The 21339-nt window shown below is 42.6% G+C and overlaps 1 protein-coding gene across 3 annotated transcripts in view; it reads left to right on the plus strand.

Moving 5' to 3' along the window:
• Nucleotides 1-21339, plus strand: part of TRAPPC9 (trafficking protein particle complex subunit 9) — a 456795-nt gene that overhangs the window by 126912 nt on the left and 308544 nt on the right. For all 3 annotated transcript variants that reach the window (XM_075211675.1, XM_075211674.1, XM_075211676.1), the window contains exon 17: nucleotides 8437-8561. In XM_075211675.1, coding sequence (XP_075067776.1) covers nucleotides 8437-8561 — 125 coding nt within the window. The remainder of the gene's footprint in view (nucleotides 1-8436; nucleotides 8562-21339) is intronic.

Genomic DNA, 21339 nt, shown 5'->3' on the forward strand with positions numbered 1-21339 from the left:
TCCGCTGTATTGACAGACGCATTTTAAGGAAAAAGTATTAACTTAGTAGACTTATAGCATTCAGAATATCCTAGTTCTTCTTTTACATTGTAAAGCAGTGATGGACAAACTGATACATTTTTGGGGTTGCGTGGTAGGGTCCTCTAACCTTTTAAAAGGGCCTCACCGTACTCTTAATCTCAGTAGTAAGATAAAACAATAGTGTTAATCAAAGAAAGAGACTCTTATCTGTAATAGCATATCAGCAGTATTTTAAATAAGTGTATAAACTATAACATGATGCATGCCAACTCTTCCAGAATGTTCAGAGGCTCCCGAATTCCGGGTAGGTCTCCCGAACTCCTGGGAGAGTAAGCAAGTTTCCCGCATCTGCCCATCGGGAGACAAAATTGCACAATATGAGGTAAATCGATATCTAACGTCTTGTGGGTTTGTTATAAGCTGCTTTTTATATTGTTCATCTCTTAAATGACAGTGTACAGCAATTTGTGTCTGATGCCTGAGCGTTAAATGGAAGCTATAGAGTAACGTATTATTTATTTATATATTGCCAATTATATTACACAGCGCTGTACAGAGAATATATAATAATTCACGTCAATCCTTGTCCTATTGGAGCTTACAATCTAATTTCCTTACAGTATACACCCACACGCAGACTCGGGTCCTGTTTTTCAAAAGCCAATTAACCTACCAGTATTTTTTTGACACTGAGGAAGGAAACTAGAACCCTCGGAAGAAACCATCTTACTTAGTGATCAATTTATCCCATCGGGAGTTGGGTGTTAAGGTATAATTCTATCTATGGGAGATCTCTGCTTGATTTATGAAGCTAATATTTGTAGGCACATAATGTTAATTGGTGAAAGATGAGTGAAATAAGATTATAGATGGGAGGGATACACTGTATACACACAGTGAATACTCAATACCTGCTATATAATGGCTCTGCCTACCAGGGCATCATCACGCTGTCCAATACAGCGCTCACTTGTACTTGTCTGTGAATTTCCTGAATGCTCTGATCTCACCTGTTTTATTCTGTGCTCTCTCTGTCTATTCTCCCTATTGTTCTGAGAATTCTCACAAGCTGCAGCAATTCTTAACATTCCGTCCTCTGCGCCTTCTACTCGGCCGGCTTCAGGCTGCGTTCTGTTTAAATACCCCTTGAACGGGAGACAAGCCTCTTGACTCTAGTCAGCGGGTGTTCTATGAGGAGTTATTGACATATGGAATATCAGCTTTTGTTAACACTAACTCGCTATTGTTACACGGCTCATAACAACCGGAATTATAGCAGCGACAAAGGCTGAAAGTTACCACGTGGTCACTGGAGGACGAGTTTATATTCATTATAAAAAAGGCTGCAGATCTGTGCTCATCATCTGTCATAACTATCGGATGAACCTGTCACTTTCACTGCTCATTGCTGCGGGACAGACTGGACACTCTCAGCCTCTTTGACCGGGAGAGAGGGGGCGCAGTCCTCACCATTAACAGCAGTCTCTTTGGCCGGGGAGAGGGGGGCGCAGTCCTCACCATTAACAGTAGTCTCTTTGGCCGGGGAGAGGGGGGCGCAGTCCTCACCATTAACAGCAGTCTCTTTAGCCGGGGAGAGGGGGGCGCAGTCCGCACCATTAACAGCAGTCTCTTTAGCCGGGGAGAGAGGGGGGTGCAGTTCTCACCATTAACAGTAGTCTCTTTGGCCGGGAGAGAGGGGGGCGCAGTCCTCACCATTAACAGCAGTCTCTTTAGCCGGGGAGAGAGGGGGGCGCAGTCCGCACCATTAACAGCAGTCTCTTTAGCCGGGGAGAGAGGGGGGTGCAGTCCTCACCATTAACAGCAGTCTCTTTGGCCGGGAGAGAGGGGGCACAGTCCTCACCATTAACAGCAGTCTCTTTAGCCGGGGAGAGGGGGGCGCAGTCCGCACCATTAACAGCAGTCTCTTTGTCCGGGGAGAGAGGGGGGCGCAGTCCGCACCATTAACAGCAGTCTCTTTGGCCGGGGAGAGAGGGGGGGCGCAGTCCGCACCATTAACAGCAATCTCTTTGGCCGGGGAGAGAGGGGGGGCGCAGTCCGCACCATTAACAGTAGTCTCTTTGGCCGGGGAGAGAGGGGGCACAGTCCGCACCAGTCGTGTGAATTCATACACACTGCAGGATCGGAATTTGATTGGTTGGAAAATATTAAACAGTATTACCAACCAAATGAAACTATGATCGGCACTTTGGGACGACTTTAAATCATTGTGTTATTATATACACTCACACGATATCTGACCAAACGGTCGGATGTTGGCTGATTTGCCCAATTATTGGACGAAAATACTCTCACCCCTACAATCTACATTGAATGCAGCCATTGGACTAATTTTCCTTTTAAATCGCTCTTGTAATACTGCTCCCCTCTCTCGGTCCCTCCATTGCATACAGTATATAATACTTTTACTAACATCAACAAAACTTCACCAACATCAATCTCTTCACTTGTCTTCCAACATATCTCCCAACTGGACCCCTCCACTCTGCCCAGCACCTGCACCTCTCACCCACCCTCATTACCTGCTCCAGTTCTCAGTTTCAGGACTTTTCTCAGGCTGCATCCACTTATATGAATTAAATGGGGTGGGAAGAAAACAAAACATTTCATGATATTCTGGCCACTTGGGGGCACTGCAGGACTTGTATTCCTCTTTGATCTATACTCAGTGTCGCTGCTAGACTTATCTTCCTTTCTCGCCGCTCCACATCTGTCTCCCCCTCTATCAAGCCCTTCACTGGCTCCCCTTCCCCTTCAGAATCCTTTTCAAGCTCCTCACCCCTACATACAAGGCTCTCGCCAACTCCACTGCTCCCTACATCTCCAACCTCATCTCTATTCACACTCCATCTCACCCACTGTGATTGGCCAACGATCGTCGCCTCTCCTCCCCCTCTGATTACTCCCTCTCTTCTCACTCACGTATTCAGACTTCTCCCGCGGTGCTCCCCTCCATTGGAACAATCTCCCTCTTTCTATCAGAACATCCCCCAATATGAGCAGTTTCAAACGGGCATTAAAAACCCACCTTTTCTTAAAAGCCTATCAGTCATCCGCCTAACTACCCACCGTGTCCCTTCTTCCCCTTCCTTCCTCCTTCTCGCTCCGTGTGACCCTGTCCCCATTTCACCCTTGTGTCTTCGGTTTGTCCGCCCTTCCCTTTAGATTGTAAGCTCCCCTGAGCAGGGCCTTTTCTCCTCTTGTTTCCATCACTTTTAACTTTGCTCTCCAGTTACTCTGCCACCTCCTCCTTGGGCCTTCTGCCCACTGACTCCTCTCCTGCTTTTCTCTGCACCTTTCAGTGGCTCTATTAGCTGAGCCTACACTATTGGGCACAGGTTTCCTGCTGTGCTGAATATCCCTCACCCTTTCAGCCTTTCTTTTTAGCTGTGCTTCGAGCTACCAGAGTTATAGTGCTACTTGTTTATTGTACTGTAATGTGTTACTTTGTACTCTCCTACTGTTTGTTCCTGTACGGCGCTGCGGATACTTTGTGGCACCCTATAAATAAAAATTAATAATAATAATAATAATAATAATTTCTGGAACAGTGGGGTGTTAGCAGCGGGACCTCCTCAGTCTGCTGATCAGTGGCAAGGAGAGTTTCTTTTAAAAATAAATCCCCCCCCCATCCCTATTGAGTTAACAGCATTTTACCTGTTTGTGTTTGTTTTCTTTATATAAAAGAAGTCATGCAAACTTAGTACAACACCATCATATATATTTTTTCCTTTTGGATTTTATTGTTTTTTATTTTTTATAATGTAAGTGTATCCTATCATACTTGTCTACCTTTGGCAAGTTGTATCCAGGAAAGGGGCGTATCTAGAGAGCGGGAGGGGCGGGGCAAGGTGAATCGCGTCATTTTGGTCCTATCCCTGCGTCAAATATGCTGTTTTGTCGTGGGGTGGCGGGTTCAAAATGATGCGATTCACCGCGAATCGCGTCATTTTAGCCCCGCAATTGCGGGTTGCGGGAGATTTGTCAGCTCTCCTGGCAGTCCGTGAGACCAACCCGAATTTCGGGAGTCTCTTGGACATTCCGGGAGAGTTGGCAAGTATGATCCTATTTGTGTGAATGAATACATTTATATTTACCAAACGTTATCACACTAGATGCACTTTATTTTTCTCCTTTTATGATATGATGATGAGCACCTCATGATGTATGGAGGGAGAATATAAAGAAAATGAAAAAAGGAAAGATAATTATATTGATGTGCCTATTTTCCATAGACTTCTAGTGAGTAGCTCAACACTAGGGGGCGATAAGCTGAAAAGAAAGTGTGGGAGCATCAAAGAATTATATGTGGGATTTTGCTACATATGTTTCTATGTTCAAACTATATTGCACTATTGTGATTTCTCTTTATTCATGCACATGATATATGAGAAGAGTATCGTTAAGAATCAAGGACTTTGAGAACATCGTTAAAAAACAAAAATAAGTATATTTCTCTATAATTCTGTAAAGAGATTATAACAGCGCCTGAAGGGTTTCATATTGTCAGTATTTGTTGCCATTTGTGTTTTTGTTAACAACTAAACACATTTCACTCATAGACTATTGATTTACTAATAGAACCCTATAAGGCAATGACTTAATCCAATGCAAATTATTTGCATAGTAATTATTATTATTATTATTATTATCTTTGACTTATAAGGGGCCACAAAGGGTCCGCAGCGCCGTACATTACATATACAGAAAACAGAACCAAGACACAACATGATACACAAATATATACAAACACAGGTGACAGGGTAAAGCAAATCAGATTATATTTCATAGATAGTGAAAGGGATGGTAGAAATCAGCAAGAAGAAGGCCAAAGCTTAATAGAACAGGGAAAACAGGGCTAGGGAAGCAGCCAAGAGGTACAGAGGGTGAAGGAACAGTAGAAGGAGCACACAAGGAAAGAGGGCCCTGCTCATGAGAGCTTACATCCTAAAGGGAAGTGGGAGACACATAAAGGGTGGTACTAACTGGGGGAGAGAGCCAGGACAAGAAAGTTAGGAGGACTGATGGAATTGAATAAAGAAATGAGTCTTAAGGGCACGCTTGAAGCCTTTGAGAGTAGATGCTAACCTGATGGAACGTGGAAGATCGTTACACAGCAAGGGAGCAGCCCAGGCAAGTCCTGAAGACGAGAGTGAGAGGAGGTGATCAGTGAAGTAGTGAGGTGGCGGTCACAGGCAGAGTGGAGGGGGCGGGTAGGAGTGTAGGTAGAGATGAGATTGGAGATGTAGGGAGGGGAAGATTGCCTAAGAGCTTTAAAGGTGAGGGTGAGGAGTTTAAATTTAATTCTGTAGGGTATGGGGAGCCAATGGCTATAGATCACTGCTCCCTACTTCCTGATACAGGACTATGTAACACTAGGTACATCACTGCAAGAAGTGAATGTATTGCTCAAGATTCCCAGGTCCTTCTGCTGGGTACTCACTTGCCCTTATCAGAGTTAAAACTGTGTGTGCTGGACCACAGTGAATACCTTCTGGACTGTGTATATACCTGGTTCCTTTATTCACCTACAGCATATCTCTTTCTCTCCCCTCTCTATCTCTCTCTCTCCCTTTCTCTCTCTCTCTCTCTCTCCTTTTCTCTCTCTCTCTCTCTCTTCTCTTACTTCTCTCACTCTTCTCTCTCCCACCCCTCTCTCCATCTCCTCTCTCTCCTCTCACTGTCCACTCTCTCTGCCCCTCTCTCTCTCTTTTTCTCTTCTCTTTCTTCTCTTACTCTTCTCTCACTCTCCCGCCTCTCTGTCTCTCTCTGTCTCCTGTCTCTGTCTCTCTCTCTCTCCTGTCTCTCCCCTCTGTCTCCCCCCCTCTCTCTCCCCCCTTCTCTCTCTCTCTCTCTCTCTCTCTCTCCCTCTCCTGTCTCCCCCCTCTCTCTTCCCCCCTCTCTCTCTCCCCCCTCTCTCTCCCCCTTCTCTCCTCTCTCTCTCCCCTTCTCTCCTCTCTCTCTCTCTCTCTCTCCTGTCTCTCCTCTCTCTTCCCCCTCTCTCACCTCTCTCTGCCCACATGCACTAACACTGGAGGAAAGAAGGTTCAGAGGAAATTTGAGGAAAAATTACTACACAGAATGGGTAGTGGACACTTGGAATAGCCTCCCATAAGAGGTGGTAGAGGCCAATACAGTAGAGAAATTTTAAATATGCTTGGGATAGACATAAGGATATCCTTACAAAGAACTAAGGATCAAATATTGTTTGAGGTTACCGTAGGTTAAAAAATGGGCAGACTGGAAGGGCCAAGTGGTTGTTATCTGCCGTCAAATTTTATGTTTCTTTATCCAAAAGGACATTTAAATGATGATAAAGTATGCTGGAGTGCTGATTCCACCTTCAGATCAGACATCTCTCACTAACTGCATTATGCGTGGATCCAAGGGTCCGGCATTTACACCGGAATGTACTGTTTATACAGAGTGTTTTTCCACCTCTATTCATGTCGTACCTCTTAGATGAGCTTTGATTTGAATATGGGCGGAACTATGTAAAACTTCCGTGTTCTTTTTAAAGATGCAAATTCTTCCGGATTTTGAATCAGTCCCTAAATCAGTAAACTACACCCCAAATTACATCGCAGCTGCACTAATGCACCTTTCTCTATGTTTTTCTTAAATCAAATATATTTTAACTCAATTTATTCATTTGCAAACTTTTACCGGTCTTTTTATTTTCCATTTCAATCACTAGCACAAATTGCGCACTACACAGACGTCAAAGGGATCTTGTGTCTTGAGCCTTTAGTAAATATATAAAAATTACGTCTTGTGTTTCAATAGATCCAAGTTATTCTCATCCCCTTATGTATTTACCTGTTATATTTCCTAGATGAGCCACAAATGAAAACAGCTACTTATGTAAATCAATACATTTCATTTTGTAGGATTGCGTCTTTATTTCACGCAAGTTTTTCATTATGATAATGTTTATTTTATTGCTATCATAATAAACAGCAGTGCATATATAAAATATGTAATTAAACCGAGAAGAAACAATGAGCTATTCTTAGTTCAGCGTCCTCGCTCGCTTTGTGTCCGTCGTATGCTGTTCATACTTTTATCAGATCCCTCTGTTCAGTCTCTGTGTGTCGCCGAGACGCTTGGATGCTGTAATCTTGTTTGTAAGGGATCCCTGACGGACACTGCGGGAAATAACGAGGCCTGCAGCTCGCATGATAGATTGTGGCCCGCAGCAATGCACTGATTTCTTTGCTTAATCACTGTCACATATCAAAGATCTCCGCGCGTGTTTACCAAGCGTCCTTTGAGCCATATTAGAGCTTGAACATGCATTTAGCCAATGGATGATACAAGTTCTGATAAGAAAATATATGTGTTTGCCCAAAGGTTTTACACTTCCAGAATGTTACATCCGGACCACACATGAACGTAAGCAGCAGTTATGACGCCATTAATCGTTTATTTTTATTTTATTTTACTTTTTTTATTCCAGTGTCAAGAATAGAAACCTGCAGCTGGTTTTTTTAGGCTTCAGAAAGAACACTTATTGTGTACTTGGTGGAAAATATCTAGGAAACGTGTAAATATGTATACCTGCAATATACATGTCTGTAATAAATAATAATATGGATACAGACACACATCACTGATTCTACGTTAAGGTATTTTTGCCTACTTAAGTGCAGCTGTCGTCTCCCTACACTGAAGGTGCTCATCCTGCAGACTGCCACTATGTTTGAGAAGGCAGCCAATCAATTCACTAGGAACGAGTGATATCACTAAAGGGCAAAGTATTTGTTGAATTGATGGGCTTCATTCTGGTGAATTTTGGTTCAGCCCCCAATATGCCTGCCTTCACTGTGCACAACTCTTGATTTCAGTGTTTCCTAATAAATTAATCACTGTGACAGACTATAAGCAGATTGTTACCTTGTGGGGGTTTAATGATTCTGGATAACCATGGCAACCACAGTCACATGGTTAATGATGTAGAGAGCAGAAAAGCTTTGGAATGCCCCTCTGAGCTCTGTCTGCTCTGTGACATCATCCCCCCTCATCCATCACATGACATCCTCTGCCATCACATGACCTACAGAGAACTGTGAGCATGTGTCTGTTTAGCAGACTGCGTCTGTGTCTTGCAGCCAAACAGGAGCGTTTGATAAGGAGATAATGATTTGTAGGAGGTTATCTAACAAAAATGACTCGGATGCATACTTAACTTTTCATTCATTTTCTTACTGGGATCACTGATTGTGAACTCCTCTGCAGACATCCTATGTAGTCAAGAGGGATTTTGCTTTCATGTGCAAAGATTGCCCATTTACTTAAGTCCAGGAAACTCTCTGACACAAAATAAGTTCCCCCTATTCTGTGTCCTCCACATCCCCCTTACCCATCTTATTAATGTGTTTCTACATATCTTCCCAGATGGCATCAGTGTGAGTGGCCTGCCTGTTTCCAGTCCCTTCCGGCACGTTGTCAAGTCCAGACTGGAGACCAAAACCTTCAACGCACCCGAAAGCAGCAAGAGCAGCGAATTCAGCCACCTAAAGGTAAGACCTAACTTATGCTGCAGCTTGTGTTGGTGGTTATATAAACAGTCATAAATATATATTTATCCACAAACAGCAGACAAATGTCTGTTTAAAAGAATCACCTGACTTCTAGCTTTTCCTGGCTGGTTCTTTTAAAAGTTTTCCTAGTTTGGGCATTTTATGCACAAACCTCCTCGTTTTCACACAATTGCATCTGTGCTCCCCTCCTCCGTATAACAGAGCAGGTTAAGAGCTAATCGGGCACAAACCAGGGTAGCGGTTTTGGGGATATTTTGTCTGATCCTACGTGATTATGTAAACAGTACCTGCCTCTGCAAAGTTACACCACTTGTGCAGCCATATTGGATCATCATGAGTTCAATTCCTGACCATGGCCTTATCTGTGAGGAGTTTGTATGTTCTCCTAGTGTTTGCGTGGGTTTCCTCCGGGTGCTCCGGTTTCCTCCCACACTCCAAAAACATACTGGTAGGTTAATTGGCTGCTATCAAATTGACCTTAGTCTGTGTGTGTGTGTGTTAAGGAATTTAGATTGTACGCTTCAATGGGGAAGGGACTGATGTGAGTGAGTTCTCTGTACAGCGCAGCGGAATTAGTGGCGCTATATAAATAAATGGTGATAATGATGATCGTGGGATTACTGTGGTTGTTGTAATGTTTTTTTCCTTATTTTAGCTTTGGAAATTTTACAGAACAATAATTGATTGCCTTTTGCTCTGCTCTGAGTGTTATGACCCTTTGCCCAGCCCACTGAATCGCTTTATGTAGATGCCAAAGTAAATGCCATGTACACTGCTATGGGGAAGACTAGATTTCCCCATCGGACACAGAAAATTAATGATGATGATTTCATCAGGGATTTCCAGCAGTATCGGTTAGTCCTGGCACCTCCAGGAGATATCTCTCATATCCTCCCTGCCTGTCAGCACTGATAGATACAGTGTAACCTGCATTACACTGACATGATAGCTGATCTAGGTCACAGTGAATAGGGGAGAGCCAAGACAGGCTCCTCCGTTAAAGATAAAATAAAATATAACTTAAATTGTACCCTAATACTCTAACATACATTGTAAAACATATAAATATCTGTACTCGGGAGAATTACATTTATTGCTCTGTATGTTTCTAGGGCTACACTAATTGACTAAAAGTCAGTATGCAAAAGAAAAGAAAAGCGCTTCCTGTAAATATCTATTAGGCTGTCGTTGCACAATACCAGACAGGCAAAGGTTATGAACCTATGCCTTAGATAGTCGTGCATAGGAATAGCAGTTATATAGCTACTATAAGACAGATAAAGAATACAAAATACAAGCTTCCTGGCGCCACATATATGTAAATCAGTATATACAGACAATATAACTGCAAATTATCTCCCACAATTTCTTTAATAAAAGTGTTTAATTTTCCGATAATATGCAAATGCAGATATATAGGTACAATACCAAGTATTCTCACAGGCAGTAGGAGAAGTGGTGGTATGACACCCCCCGTACACCCCACCAGTGTGTGTGTGTATATATATATATTTATATATATATATATATATATATATATATATATATATATCCACTGGCACGTGACTCAATATTTGGAATATAGTACACATTTCATACAGTCCATTCACAGTATTTACACTTTCCAATGTGCAGGCGGCTGCCAATTCCCACAAGGCCAAATGCAAAAAAAAGGGGGATAGGGCGCCCGATAGTGTAGTATTTGGGAATAAGATTCAAAGTCCTCAGCTAGAAGTATATAAATGTGAACCAGATTTCAGCATTGTTAAACCATATGAGAACCTCATTACAGATTCTTCTAGGACGTCAGATATAAGCTCCGTGAAGTGTATCCAAAGAAAGCAGAACAATATCTGAGATAGTGTATTATCTTTTTAACAGGAAATATGGTGCACACCGCCCCCAATCCCATGTGTAAGTGGGTACTAAAGTGGAGAAAATCAGAAGCTTATCTGTGTGCAATCCAGTAATCCACTTCTATTCGAATGCTTAATATAATCACACCTTAGTTGTATACCTCTCCGCTGTCTTCCCAAGCTCTCCGCTGTCTTCCCAAGCTCTTCCTGCGGTCCTCAGGCTCTGCTAGTTTCAAATCTCTCTGTAAGATGCTGCTCAGTCTGTCTCCACTCCAGAGATCCCTCCAGAATCAGGGGATCTGCCACGCCACCACTTCAATATATTTAGATATAGATATAGAGAGATATATAGAGAGATATTGGCGTGGCGGTGTGGCATACCACTGACATTTATAGAACTCGGGACTTTAATAAAAAGCGTTCTACAAGAAACTCAAATGAGGTCTGATTGGTTACAATGGCCAACACCAACAGTTACACCGTTTTCATTAATGACTGCAATTAGTGGATGTGTAGGAAAACAAATAGAAAAGAAATGTGTAGATTTGCCATTAGCAGAAAATTAGATATTTGCTTAAACATTTAAACAGAATCTGATTGGTTGCTGAGGTCACCAGGACTCATTGTCCAGTGTGTGCGGTCATTGTAACCAGATATTAGATGTGATGCACATATTGCAGCTTAGACTAATGGAAGCCGTTCACACCCTGTGATTATACGAGCGCAGCGCATCGAGGAAGGGTCCAGTCTCTGTGGTTTGATGCCGGGAACAAGGTTATTCGGGCCCTGCTCCATCACAGTCTGATCAGTGTCTCAGCATTAAGTGTCCTCTTTTTCCTCTAAACCATCTATTCACATTAGAGCAATGAGCCTGCCGTGTCTCCCAGGGATGCTGGTGTTTATGTAGGATGAAACCAACCATCTTAATGTGCCTGTGCTCAGCTCCCGAAGCCTTTTACTGCTCTTATATAATTGTCCAGGCAATGACTGCAGTACTGCATTAAACATAGATAGCTCGCCCAGTGCTGCAAGAGAGGGCGTTTTAACCGTTCCCAAGCTGTGCATGCTGTGGACATAGTGGTACTGTGCAGCTCTGGGCATAGTGGCAGCATTGGACCTGGTGGTATATGGTGGCACTATAGTGCATTGCTGCACTGGGCAATATTAATATTGTTAGTCTGACTTGGTTGAGTGTTTTTTTTTTCGTATGCAAATTGCAGAGAGGAATGGGATTCAGTTGATTACTATTAGTGTGAACCTGCCACTGTAACTTTGGGAGAGGATAGAAATGTATTCAGCAAAGTTATTTCCTGCATTTGACATTTGCATTTTTAAACTTTTAAAGAATCACTCAGCAATATTTTTATCCCAAATTCACCCTCTCCCTGGTTACAGATGAGTGATTCCTGCTCCTTCTCTGTGATTTACAGAGAAGCCCTGCTGGTGAAACACAGTTATTGTAAACTAGCAGAGAGTCCATGGTTAGCTGTTCAACTCACGGCTGTGTTGAATAGAGAAACCCCCCTTCCCCCTCCCAGACAGAAAAACAGACAATAACACCACTTGCACTCTCCTGAGCAAACTAGTATTAGCCACAAAGAGTCCGCAGTGCCGTACATGACATATACAGAAAACAATGAGCCATAACACAACATGATACAGGAACAAAAAAAATAAAATAAAATATATACACACACACACAGGTAACATGGTAATGCAAATCAAATTATTTCTGGGAGTTAGGAGGAGGACTGATAGACTTGAATAAAGAAATGAGTCTTAAGGACACACTTGAAGCCTTAGAGAGTAGATGCTAACCTGATGGAACGTGGATGATCGTTCCACGGCTGGGGAGCAGCCCGGGCAAAGTCCTGGAGACGGGAGTGAGAAGAGGTGATCAGTGAGGTAGAGATTCGACGGTTGGAAATGTAGGAAGGGGAGGATTGCTTAAGAGCTTTAAAGGTGAGGTTGAGGAGTTTAAATTTAATTCTCTAGGCCCTGTGGAGCCAATGTAGTGACTGTTGGAGGGAGACAGCAGAGGTAGAACAGCGGGAGAGAAATGTACATGTGTCAATAGCAATGTAAGACAGCAGAAATGTTCCTCTTGGAAAACAATGATGTGACACCTTATATTTGGGAACTGACTCTTCTTGGCCTTGCAAACGGGCACATGGCGCAGTCAGCAACAATCTATCAATCGTTGGGTAAAGTTATTTGGAAAACACTGAGCTGACCACGTTTTACCTCCCTTGCTCTGTATAGGGTCCCACTGATGACTGGGACGTATCCCTTGTATCTTTGTATAGCACAACGTGTGTGTGTGTAATACAGGGTCCGCAGGATTCAGATTTTGCTGCTCCTCAATGTCCCAGTCTCGCACTTCATGTGTGTCACTTACCTGCTGGACACCCCCCTCCCTGTGTCCACAGCCATGCAACCTGCAGCCTTGTACCGAATGATTTGTACACTTTATACTGGACATTTATTCCACTATCTGCTGGACGATCACGTTTCACTTCTGCCCAGAATTCAGCTCTGAAATTAATGTCCGCTAATAATGATGTGATCTTGTTTCTGGCTAATGTCAGACATTGATTGATGCTGGGCTCAGGGGTCTCAGTATCTTAGCCAGTACTGCCAGATAGATCAGTGCAATGTGCATTTCTCACATTATTACACATTTCCTTGCTTAACTTTTTCAGATAATCACTGAATAAGAGGCTTTTGTAACACGTCTGTGCAGATCAAGGCTGTGAGTCTGACTTCTTTCCATGCAATCTAAGTGTTCTTGCTAATTGAAGAAATATTTATCTCTCCCATCTAATATATGCTGTATATAGTTTATTAGATGTGTTTTACAAATTGCAAGGAATGCGAGAGCTCAGATGCATTGTTCAGGAAAGACTTATTGATCGTGTTTGACTGTCTTGCGTAAGTACTCGCTAAGTAGGCTTCACCCTATGAGGACATCCTCTTTGAGAGTAGAGGCAGACATTTTTGGGCAGAACCATTATTAAACCTCTAAATTTGCTGGTAACTGGTGATATTACTGCATGAGAAGATACTTTTATACTTCATGCCTGAGTAGTGTTACTAGTCAATAGACAAACTACGTTCTCGGTCTGTACAGTGGCTGCCTTACTGAGAGTACACACAGTGTCACTGGTCTGTTCACGTCGTCTTGGAAGAAGAAAGTCTATAACCAGGGCATGCTCAGGATGGCCACGAAATATCATCTCACATGTTGGTCTTGGAATTGTTTACACGTGTGCTTTACATTATACACAGAAGGGGTAATTTCAGAGTGTGACCTTGTAGTAGAAAATAGAAGACTTCTTACTGTTCATTTCAGGACGTGAAAGCCCCCTTTTCTCAAGACCCCAACCTGCCCTACAAACATCAGTGTATTAATAACAATAGTGAAGCCTCATATGGATTAACCCGATTGCCGTCAAAAATGGAAAATAAAATTAGCTACAAAAATGTTATCTATAGATAAAGGGCCCGAGTCATTAAGGAGAGCAAAGCATAAAAAAGGAGTAACATTTGCACCTGGGCAAAACCATGTTGCATTGGAGGGGAGGTAAATTTAAAATGTGGGGACAGATTTATAGTCTGGATAGGGCATGTCCTAGATCAACTTTATATTTCAGTGTAGTAATATAGCTATTAAGTATTTGTGTGCTAGATGAAAAAACAGCCAGTATTTAACTTATGTGCGAAATAATAAACTAATTTGCACCCCTTACATTGTAACATGGTTTGTCCCAGAGAACATTTACTCCTTTTTTGCCTTAATGACTCAGGCCCAAAAAGTTTGGGAATTGAAAGAGAGCTATGCTGGTTAGTAAGGATATACATCTTCATCATCATCACCATTTATTTATATAGCGCCACTGATTCCGCAGCGCTGTACAGAGAACGCACTCACATCAGTCCCTGCCCCATTGGAGCTTACAGTCTAAATTCCCTAACACACACAGACAGACAGAGAGAGAGACTAGGGTCAATTTTGATAGCAGCCAATTAACCTACTAATATGTTTTTTGGAGTGTGGGAGGAAACCGGAGCACCCGGAAGAAACACACGCAAACACGGGAAAACATACAAACTCCACACAGCTAAGGTCATAGTCGGGAATTGAACTCATGACCCCAGCGCTGTGAGGCAGAAGTGCTAACCACTGAGCCACGGTGCTGTCCATCTTCAGGGTATAATGACCTGTTGCAATGCCCACTTCTCTTTTAGTCTTTACCAGAAAGCCGGGAGTGTAGTAAGCCCTCCGTCTGAATCCTGCAGAACATAAAGGAAGCTGGGTGCATTTAATAACATTGTTATGCCAATTATAAGTGCAGCAGAAGCCACATACAGATACAATTTACAGGAATTTATTCATATATTACCATCTCTTGTGTATTTTAACAATGTGTTCCAGATACGTACACTCTGTTTACTAGTATTAATGTAGTCCAAATAATTACCTAAACGCGTCTGTAAAGTTATGGGTAAAGGTAGTAGTGAAAAGAAAAATTTGTTTACATAGCTCACAAGTTTCTGAAATAGGGATGTGCGCACCCTAATTGCTGTCTATATATAAACACACCTGCCAATATATGCAGAGAACGTTATATACAGCCAGTTTTCAGTTACCAATAGGTCTGTGTACGCAATTCAGCGGAAGACTGGGCAAGTCAGAACGCTAAGTGACTTTGAACATGGCATGGTTGTAGGAGCCAGACACGCGTGTATCTGGAACACTGCTCTGATTTGCCAGCACTCATTATACTCAGCCAGTGGTACGTTTCTGTGAAAACTCTGACGCGCTGTTTCTCCGCAGACTGTTCCAGAGACACATCGCGTCACTTCGCGCCAAATTGAGTCCGCCCCTATGCGTTGTACGTTATTGCGGATGGAATTTGGCAGCTGGGTTCCACTTCTGTGAACTAAAAACATAAAGGGACAGATCTGCCAAACATTCTAAAAAGGAAAAGTGGAGGTGTGGCCCGTAGCAACCAATCAGATTCTAGCGATCATGTATCTAGTACATTCTTAAAAAATAAAAGTCAGAAAATGATTGGTTGCTAAGGGCAACATCTCCACTTTTCCTTTTTAGAATGTTTGATAAATCTACCCCAATGTGTGGTTGCAGGAGGTTCAATTCGCCCCAGAATAGTGTATTACCGTTAATATTTAATTACAGATTTCTGCTCACAGCTCAGTGAGCAGCAAACAAAAATCCCACGTTGAAATTACTGTATTAACGGTAATTATGCGCACTATTACTGTAATATCGGTAATAGTGCACAGGCCAATTGAATTCCCCCTTAACAATAAAACATAATATTATACAATAATGTATTACCTATATGTAATGTACAATGCTGCCAGTAGGACTAGCATCATGAAATAATTATAGCGATCCAGTGCAAAGTATTTCATGAGACAATCTACAAGATTGTAATTCTCCACATTTTGAGAAATGTTTGGTTGTGTGCTTTAACTAGCAGACATTGAATTAAACACAGTCCTGCCATAATTTTGTAAGATGTCACAAAGCATGGATTCATTTTAAATTATCCTTTTGTACCAATGATATATATATATATATATATATATATATATATATATATATATATATATATATATTATATATATATATATATATATATATATATATATATATATATAAAATTTAAATTAAGTCACTTTTTATTACACCCAGGTGTAGATGTACTACAGCTTCTAATAAAGGAAAGTGGCGTTATTGCCCATAACGACCAATCAGCTTCAGCTATCATTTTCTAGAATGTAGTAGATTAGTGATGGCTAGGATCTGATTGGTTGCTATGGGCAACATTTCTACTTTTCTTTTTCTGGATTCCGTCTGATTCTGTTTTGCACTTGATGCACTTTGCCATATTTCTCTATATTGTCTCTTGTCAAGCACTGTGTATGTAAACGATTACATACGTATATGTAAACACAATTCTTGGCATTATGGAGATTCTGGGTAATGGTGTGTACGAGGGGGGAAGGTTTTCCTGAGGACATCTGCTGCCCGTGCACTGTAGAGCTTTTTTTAGCTTGTCCCCTGTTGTACTGTTTAAAGATTCACTCCAGGCTGTTATTAGGTAGTGTATATTTATAACCGGTCCGTCAACTGCCAGAGCGAGCGCTCTGTGATAAATGCTAATTCTGTTCTAGGAACCGGCTGCCATGGCAGCATTAACACTCTCCACCACGGAAGCGTTGGCCGTTCTACCCTGGCATCTGTGCAAGTATCAGTCTGTCCTCACCTTCAAATAATGATCTGTTTGTATTTCTGTCCACAGCAAATGAAGAGCACTAAATAACAGCTGTGGTGAATGTAACATTCAGAAAGAAGATTTACTCAGTTTAAAGCTTCTCTACCACCTATGAGATCGATCTTACTGAGCTTCTCCATTCAATAGATGGAACCCTGGGGTTGGTCCATGCGGCCGCTTGTCCAGGAGCTCCGTTAATCCTGCGGTACAGAACTGGCAGATGAATTATGCTCTCCACTTTGAAAAAATAAATCTCTTAATTGTGGCTTGATTGGTGTCCCCGTTGACACACCATTCCTGTTTTTGTCCAGGCTTTGAGAGCAAATATGGCTGCCATTTCTGTCTCAGGTTCTCAGTTGGCCTGTGCAAACATTATTAGACGTTGGCTCCCGTTCTGAATGTGGAATGACAGGATCAGTTGCCAACTTGGCCACCTGCGTAGGGGAGCGGAATTAGACATCTGGATGTTGGATGCCAGCATTACCTGCACACATAGGCAGAGAAGTCAATCTTATGGGCATGGCCCAAAATGTTGGGCAGCACAGTGGCCTAGTGGTTAGCAATTCTGCCTCACAGCACTGGCGTCATGAGTTCAATTCCCAACTATGCCTTATCTGTGTGGAGTTTGTATGTTTTTCCTGTGTTCACGTCGGTTTCCTCCCACACTCCAAAAACATACTGGTAGGTTAATTGGCTGCTATCAAAAATTTACCCTAGTCTGTGTGTCTGTCTCTCTCTCTGTCTGTGTGTCTGTCTCTCTCTCTGTCTGTGTGTGTGTTAAGGAATTTAGACTGTAAGCTCCAATGGGGCAGGGACTGATGTGAGTTCTCTGTACAGCGCTGCGGAATTAGTGGCGCTATATTAATAACTGATGATGATGATGTTCCCATTCATTTTGATATGGATTATTCTTGGTCAAGTGTTACCCAGTGATTTGGTCATTTTACTGGTAATGCTCTGTGTGACCTGTATATTCAGTGCCACAATAACATCTTAGCTAATACACCTTAAATGATGAACTTTACATATTAGATTGCGTGACGCTTGGCGCATCCTGTCCTTTTAGTGATGTCACAAATGGAGATTGAGCATCCAGAAATCCGTTACACAGATGTTTCAGCTGAATTTTGGGACAAGAATCTGGTTTTCAAGTACTGTTTATTGGTAGTGAGTCTAGAGCGGGACACAAGGTCAGAAGGAAGCTTTAGGAGGATAGATAGTGTATCATTAAGGGCTTCAGAACCTACTGTTTGTTCATCGCTTGTATTTAATAGATGAAACAGTGAAGTAAAGATGATTGAATTATTGCTTCAAGTCTGGGAGAATAATGATGAAATAAACTCTGGCAGACTGCAGTAATATGTGCAATTTGATAGACTTTAAGAAATTCTGTTTTATAGAGAAGATTGGGGATAAAATTCCATTTGTATAGAACATTTTGTATCATTCACACTTGTGGATCTAGTTACATTAGTTACTGTTCTTCAGTATGAATATAGGTAGCACTATCACTCGCTGTCAATGCAGATGAGAAGCTAGGCATGACTGTAGGATTTAGACCTCATGGTGCCCTAGGCAAGTAACTGGTTTGGGCCCCCCTCCCTGAAAAAATCCATAGCCCCTCACACACACACACACTATACAAATACGCTGGCCCCTCACACACACACTATACAAATACGCTGGCCCCTCACACACACACACACACACACTATACAAATACGCTGGCCCCACACACACACACACACACACACACACTATACAAATACGCTGGCCCCTCACACACACACTATATAAATACGCTGGCCACACACACACACACTATATATAAAATGCCTGGCCCCTCACACTTACACACACACACACACACTATACAAATACACTGGCCCCTCACACACACTCACACACACATACACACACACACACACACACACACACTATACAAATACGCTGGCCCCTCACACACACACACACACACACAGAATATGTACATAATATAACAATTTTACTTACATTTCTATTGCCCGACATTCAGTGGGAGTGAGGAGGAGAGCAGACTGCCAGGGCTGTCGCGCAATCAGGTGACTGGTTTTTGTTTTTGTTCTCTTTATTAAATTGGCCGTGATTTTTTTTTTTTTACTATGCCGGTGGACAGAGGGGGGTGGCAGATGGAGGGGAGCGCCCCTCCTCCTTGCCTACCCCGTTCACCGTTGGCTCTGAGGGGAGGGGGGGGCCTAGCGGTAAATTCGGCGCTGCCCAGCATCGGCAATTCTGGTGTTTACCACAATGTGTATGATAAGCCCATATTACCAACTTATACCACTTTCATACTGCCGCCCCGGCAATATCCCGGGTTTTTCAAGCCGGGTTTTTGCCGGGGCTCGGAGCGTCCCAGCTCAGAAACACCATTCATACTGCACCTCAGACCCGGGAATTTCCCGGGTTGACCCCATTCATACTGCACAAGTCTGTGCCCTGGCAATTTGTGGGAGTCATCACCAGAGCAGTTTTCATTGGCTGAAAAATGGTGATGTCATTGAAACCTAAACTCCTTCTCGAATCTTTCACGGGCTCCCACCGATGACATCATCCTCCAGAGACAGGCAGACAGCCAATCAGCTTGTTTTCTGTGCAACCCGGGTTGAAAAATCTGGGTTGCACCATTCATAGTGCAGGCAACCCGGGTCCGACCCGGGAATTACCCCTCAAAAAATCCTGGGTTGAAGACCCGGGTTTTTAGACCCGTTATTTTTGACTTGTACCATTCATACTGCACCAAGACCCGGGTCGTTTGAGTTCGCCCCGGCAAAAACCCGGAATTTTGGTGCAGTATGAATGGGGTATTACACTCTCCCTCCGAGAGATCCTGAACATTCCGGGAGACACGGCCAGTGTGGGTAATGCTGAGAACATCAGTGGGCGGAGTTACCAAACCTTTTTTTTTTTAAATGTATGATCAACCACAGTTAGCTTTCCAGATCTGATAACAGATTCCTACAGGGCGCATATTGGACCTCAGATTTAGAGTTTGGAAGGGAGTGTGCCCTATCTCAACTCTAAATTACAGCATAAAAAGAAGCTGTCTGGTATTTGTGTGCTAAAAATCAGCCTGTTTGTTAGGGGTAATTTTTAAGTGTAGGCACTCTCCCGGATCGAGGGCGGCTTAGGAAGTTCCCAAAACGCGACGCCGTGAATCGTGACGGGACTCTGGTGTCACCCCACACCCCCTCCCACACTTCCCTGTTGACCTCTCCTCCAGGCTATCTGGGAAATGTTAGCATGTACGCTTCTTTAGGATCAACGGGCTTCTTGCGAAGTCTTTCAGTTGAGGTACAGACAGGACATCTAATGTACATACAGACACATTCTTCCTCTGCAAATCAATCTTTTCTTAAAGCTCCAGGTCGAATTTAAAACTTTAGAATCCAATTTTATATTTGTTACCGCTAGTTTATTTAATGCAACTATTATTGTAGCTCTTGTTCCTCATTAATAAATGCTGATTATATTATTGTAAAGAGTTATGTGCGTTGGTTTTCCATGTATTCTCTCGCTCCTCTGAACCCAGTTGTCCAAGCCACGGCTGTGACTTCAGCCAGTGCGATGGGTCATGGAAAGGGTTAAACCAATCCTGCGATTATATTCTGTTCTCTCTGAAAGATTTGCAGCCCTCGGCCAGGACAAAAACACACACAGCACAATAGTGTTTAATGCAATCTAATACTCATGAAAATAGATTTGGTTATTTTATTAAATTTTTCTCCCGTCTTTTCTCTGAAACAGCAGCAGGTAAATATTTCATGAGACATAACCCAGCCAAATCACCTAGAGGCTGAAATTCTCTCCACTTTGCCTGTGCAATGATATCAAGCTTGTCATCCTTGATATAGCGCTTAGCAAGGCTATAGGGAGGCGGCTCTCCGCTCCGCAGCCATCCGTCACGCCCTGAATATTTTATAGGCACTTTTGTGCTTATATGTATCGAGATTAGCTCATTATTCACTTTGCTAGATAGAAAAACAAGCACAAGTCTTACACTGTAAGCATTATACTGTACTTTGTGATTTGTTTTATGTGCTCTCTCTTACCGGACTTCGTAGAGGAAGTCAATGGGAAAATCGTTAAGAGACTTGTGACGATGCCAAGCTCTCTTCTCTTGTTGTCAATTAGGCTAACGATGATTAGCTTTGCTGTAGGAACATTATGCTGGATGGAGGTAAGAGTAAGTCTAGCTAGAAGGTGCAATACTTGGCAAAATACGTTGCACTGCGCAGGGAGCAAATCACAGATGTGTGGACATATTTAGAGTTAGGATGGGGCGTGTCCTATCCCAACTCTAAATTGCAGTGTGAAAATAAAGCTGTCCAAGAATTGTGTGCTACATGCAAAAGCAGCTAGTATGTTCCTTGCATGCAAAGCACCCCTGGCATAGCAACACAATTTGTCCAGGTGCAAATGTTGCACCCTTTATTTGGCTTTGCTCCTAACTGTAAATGACACCCAGAACCTATACTTTTATATGGGTATTATTTACCTAGTTCATTATGTATGCATTCTGGATATTGTTAGCATTAGCCAGCATTTCGATAATATCTA

The sequence above is a fragment of the Mixophyes fleayi genome, chromosome 5 (genome assembly GCF_038048845.1).
Source record: "Mixophyes fleayi isolate aMixFle1 chromosome 5, aMixFle1.hap1, whole genome shotgun sequence".
In the NCBI taxonomy this organism is placed as follows: domain Eukaryota; kingdom Metazoa; phylum Chordata; class Amphibia; order Anura; family Limnodynastidae; genus Mixophyes; species Mixophyes fleayi.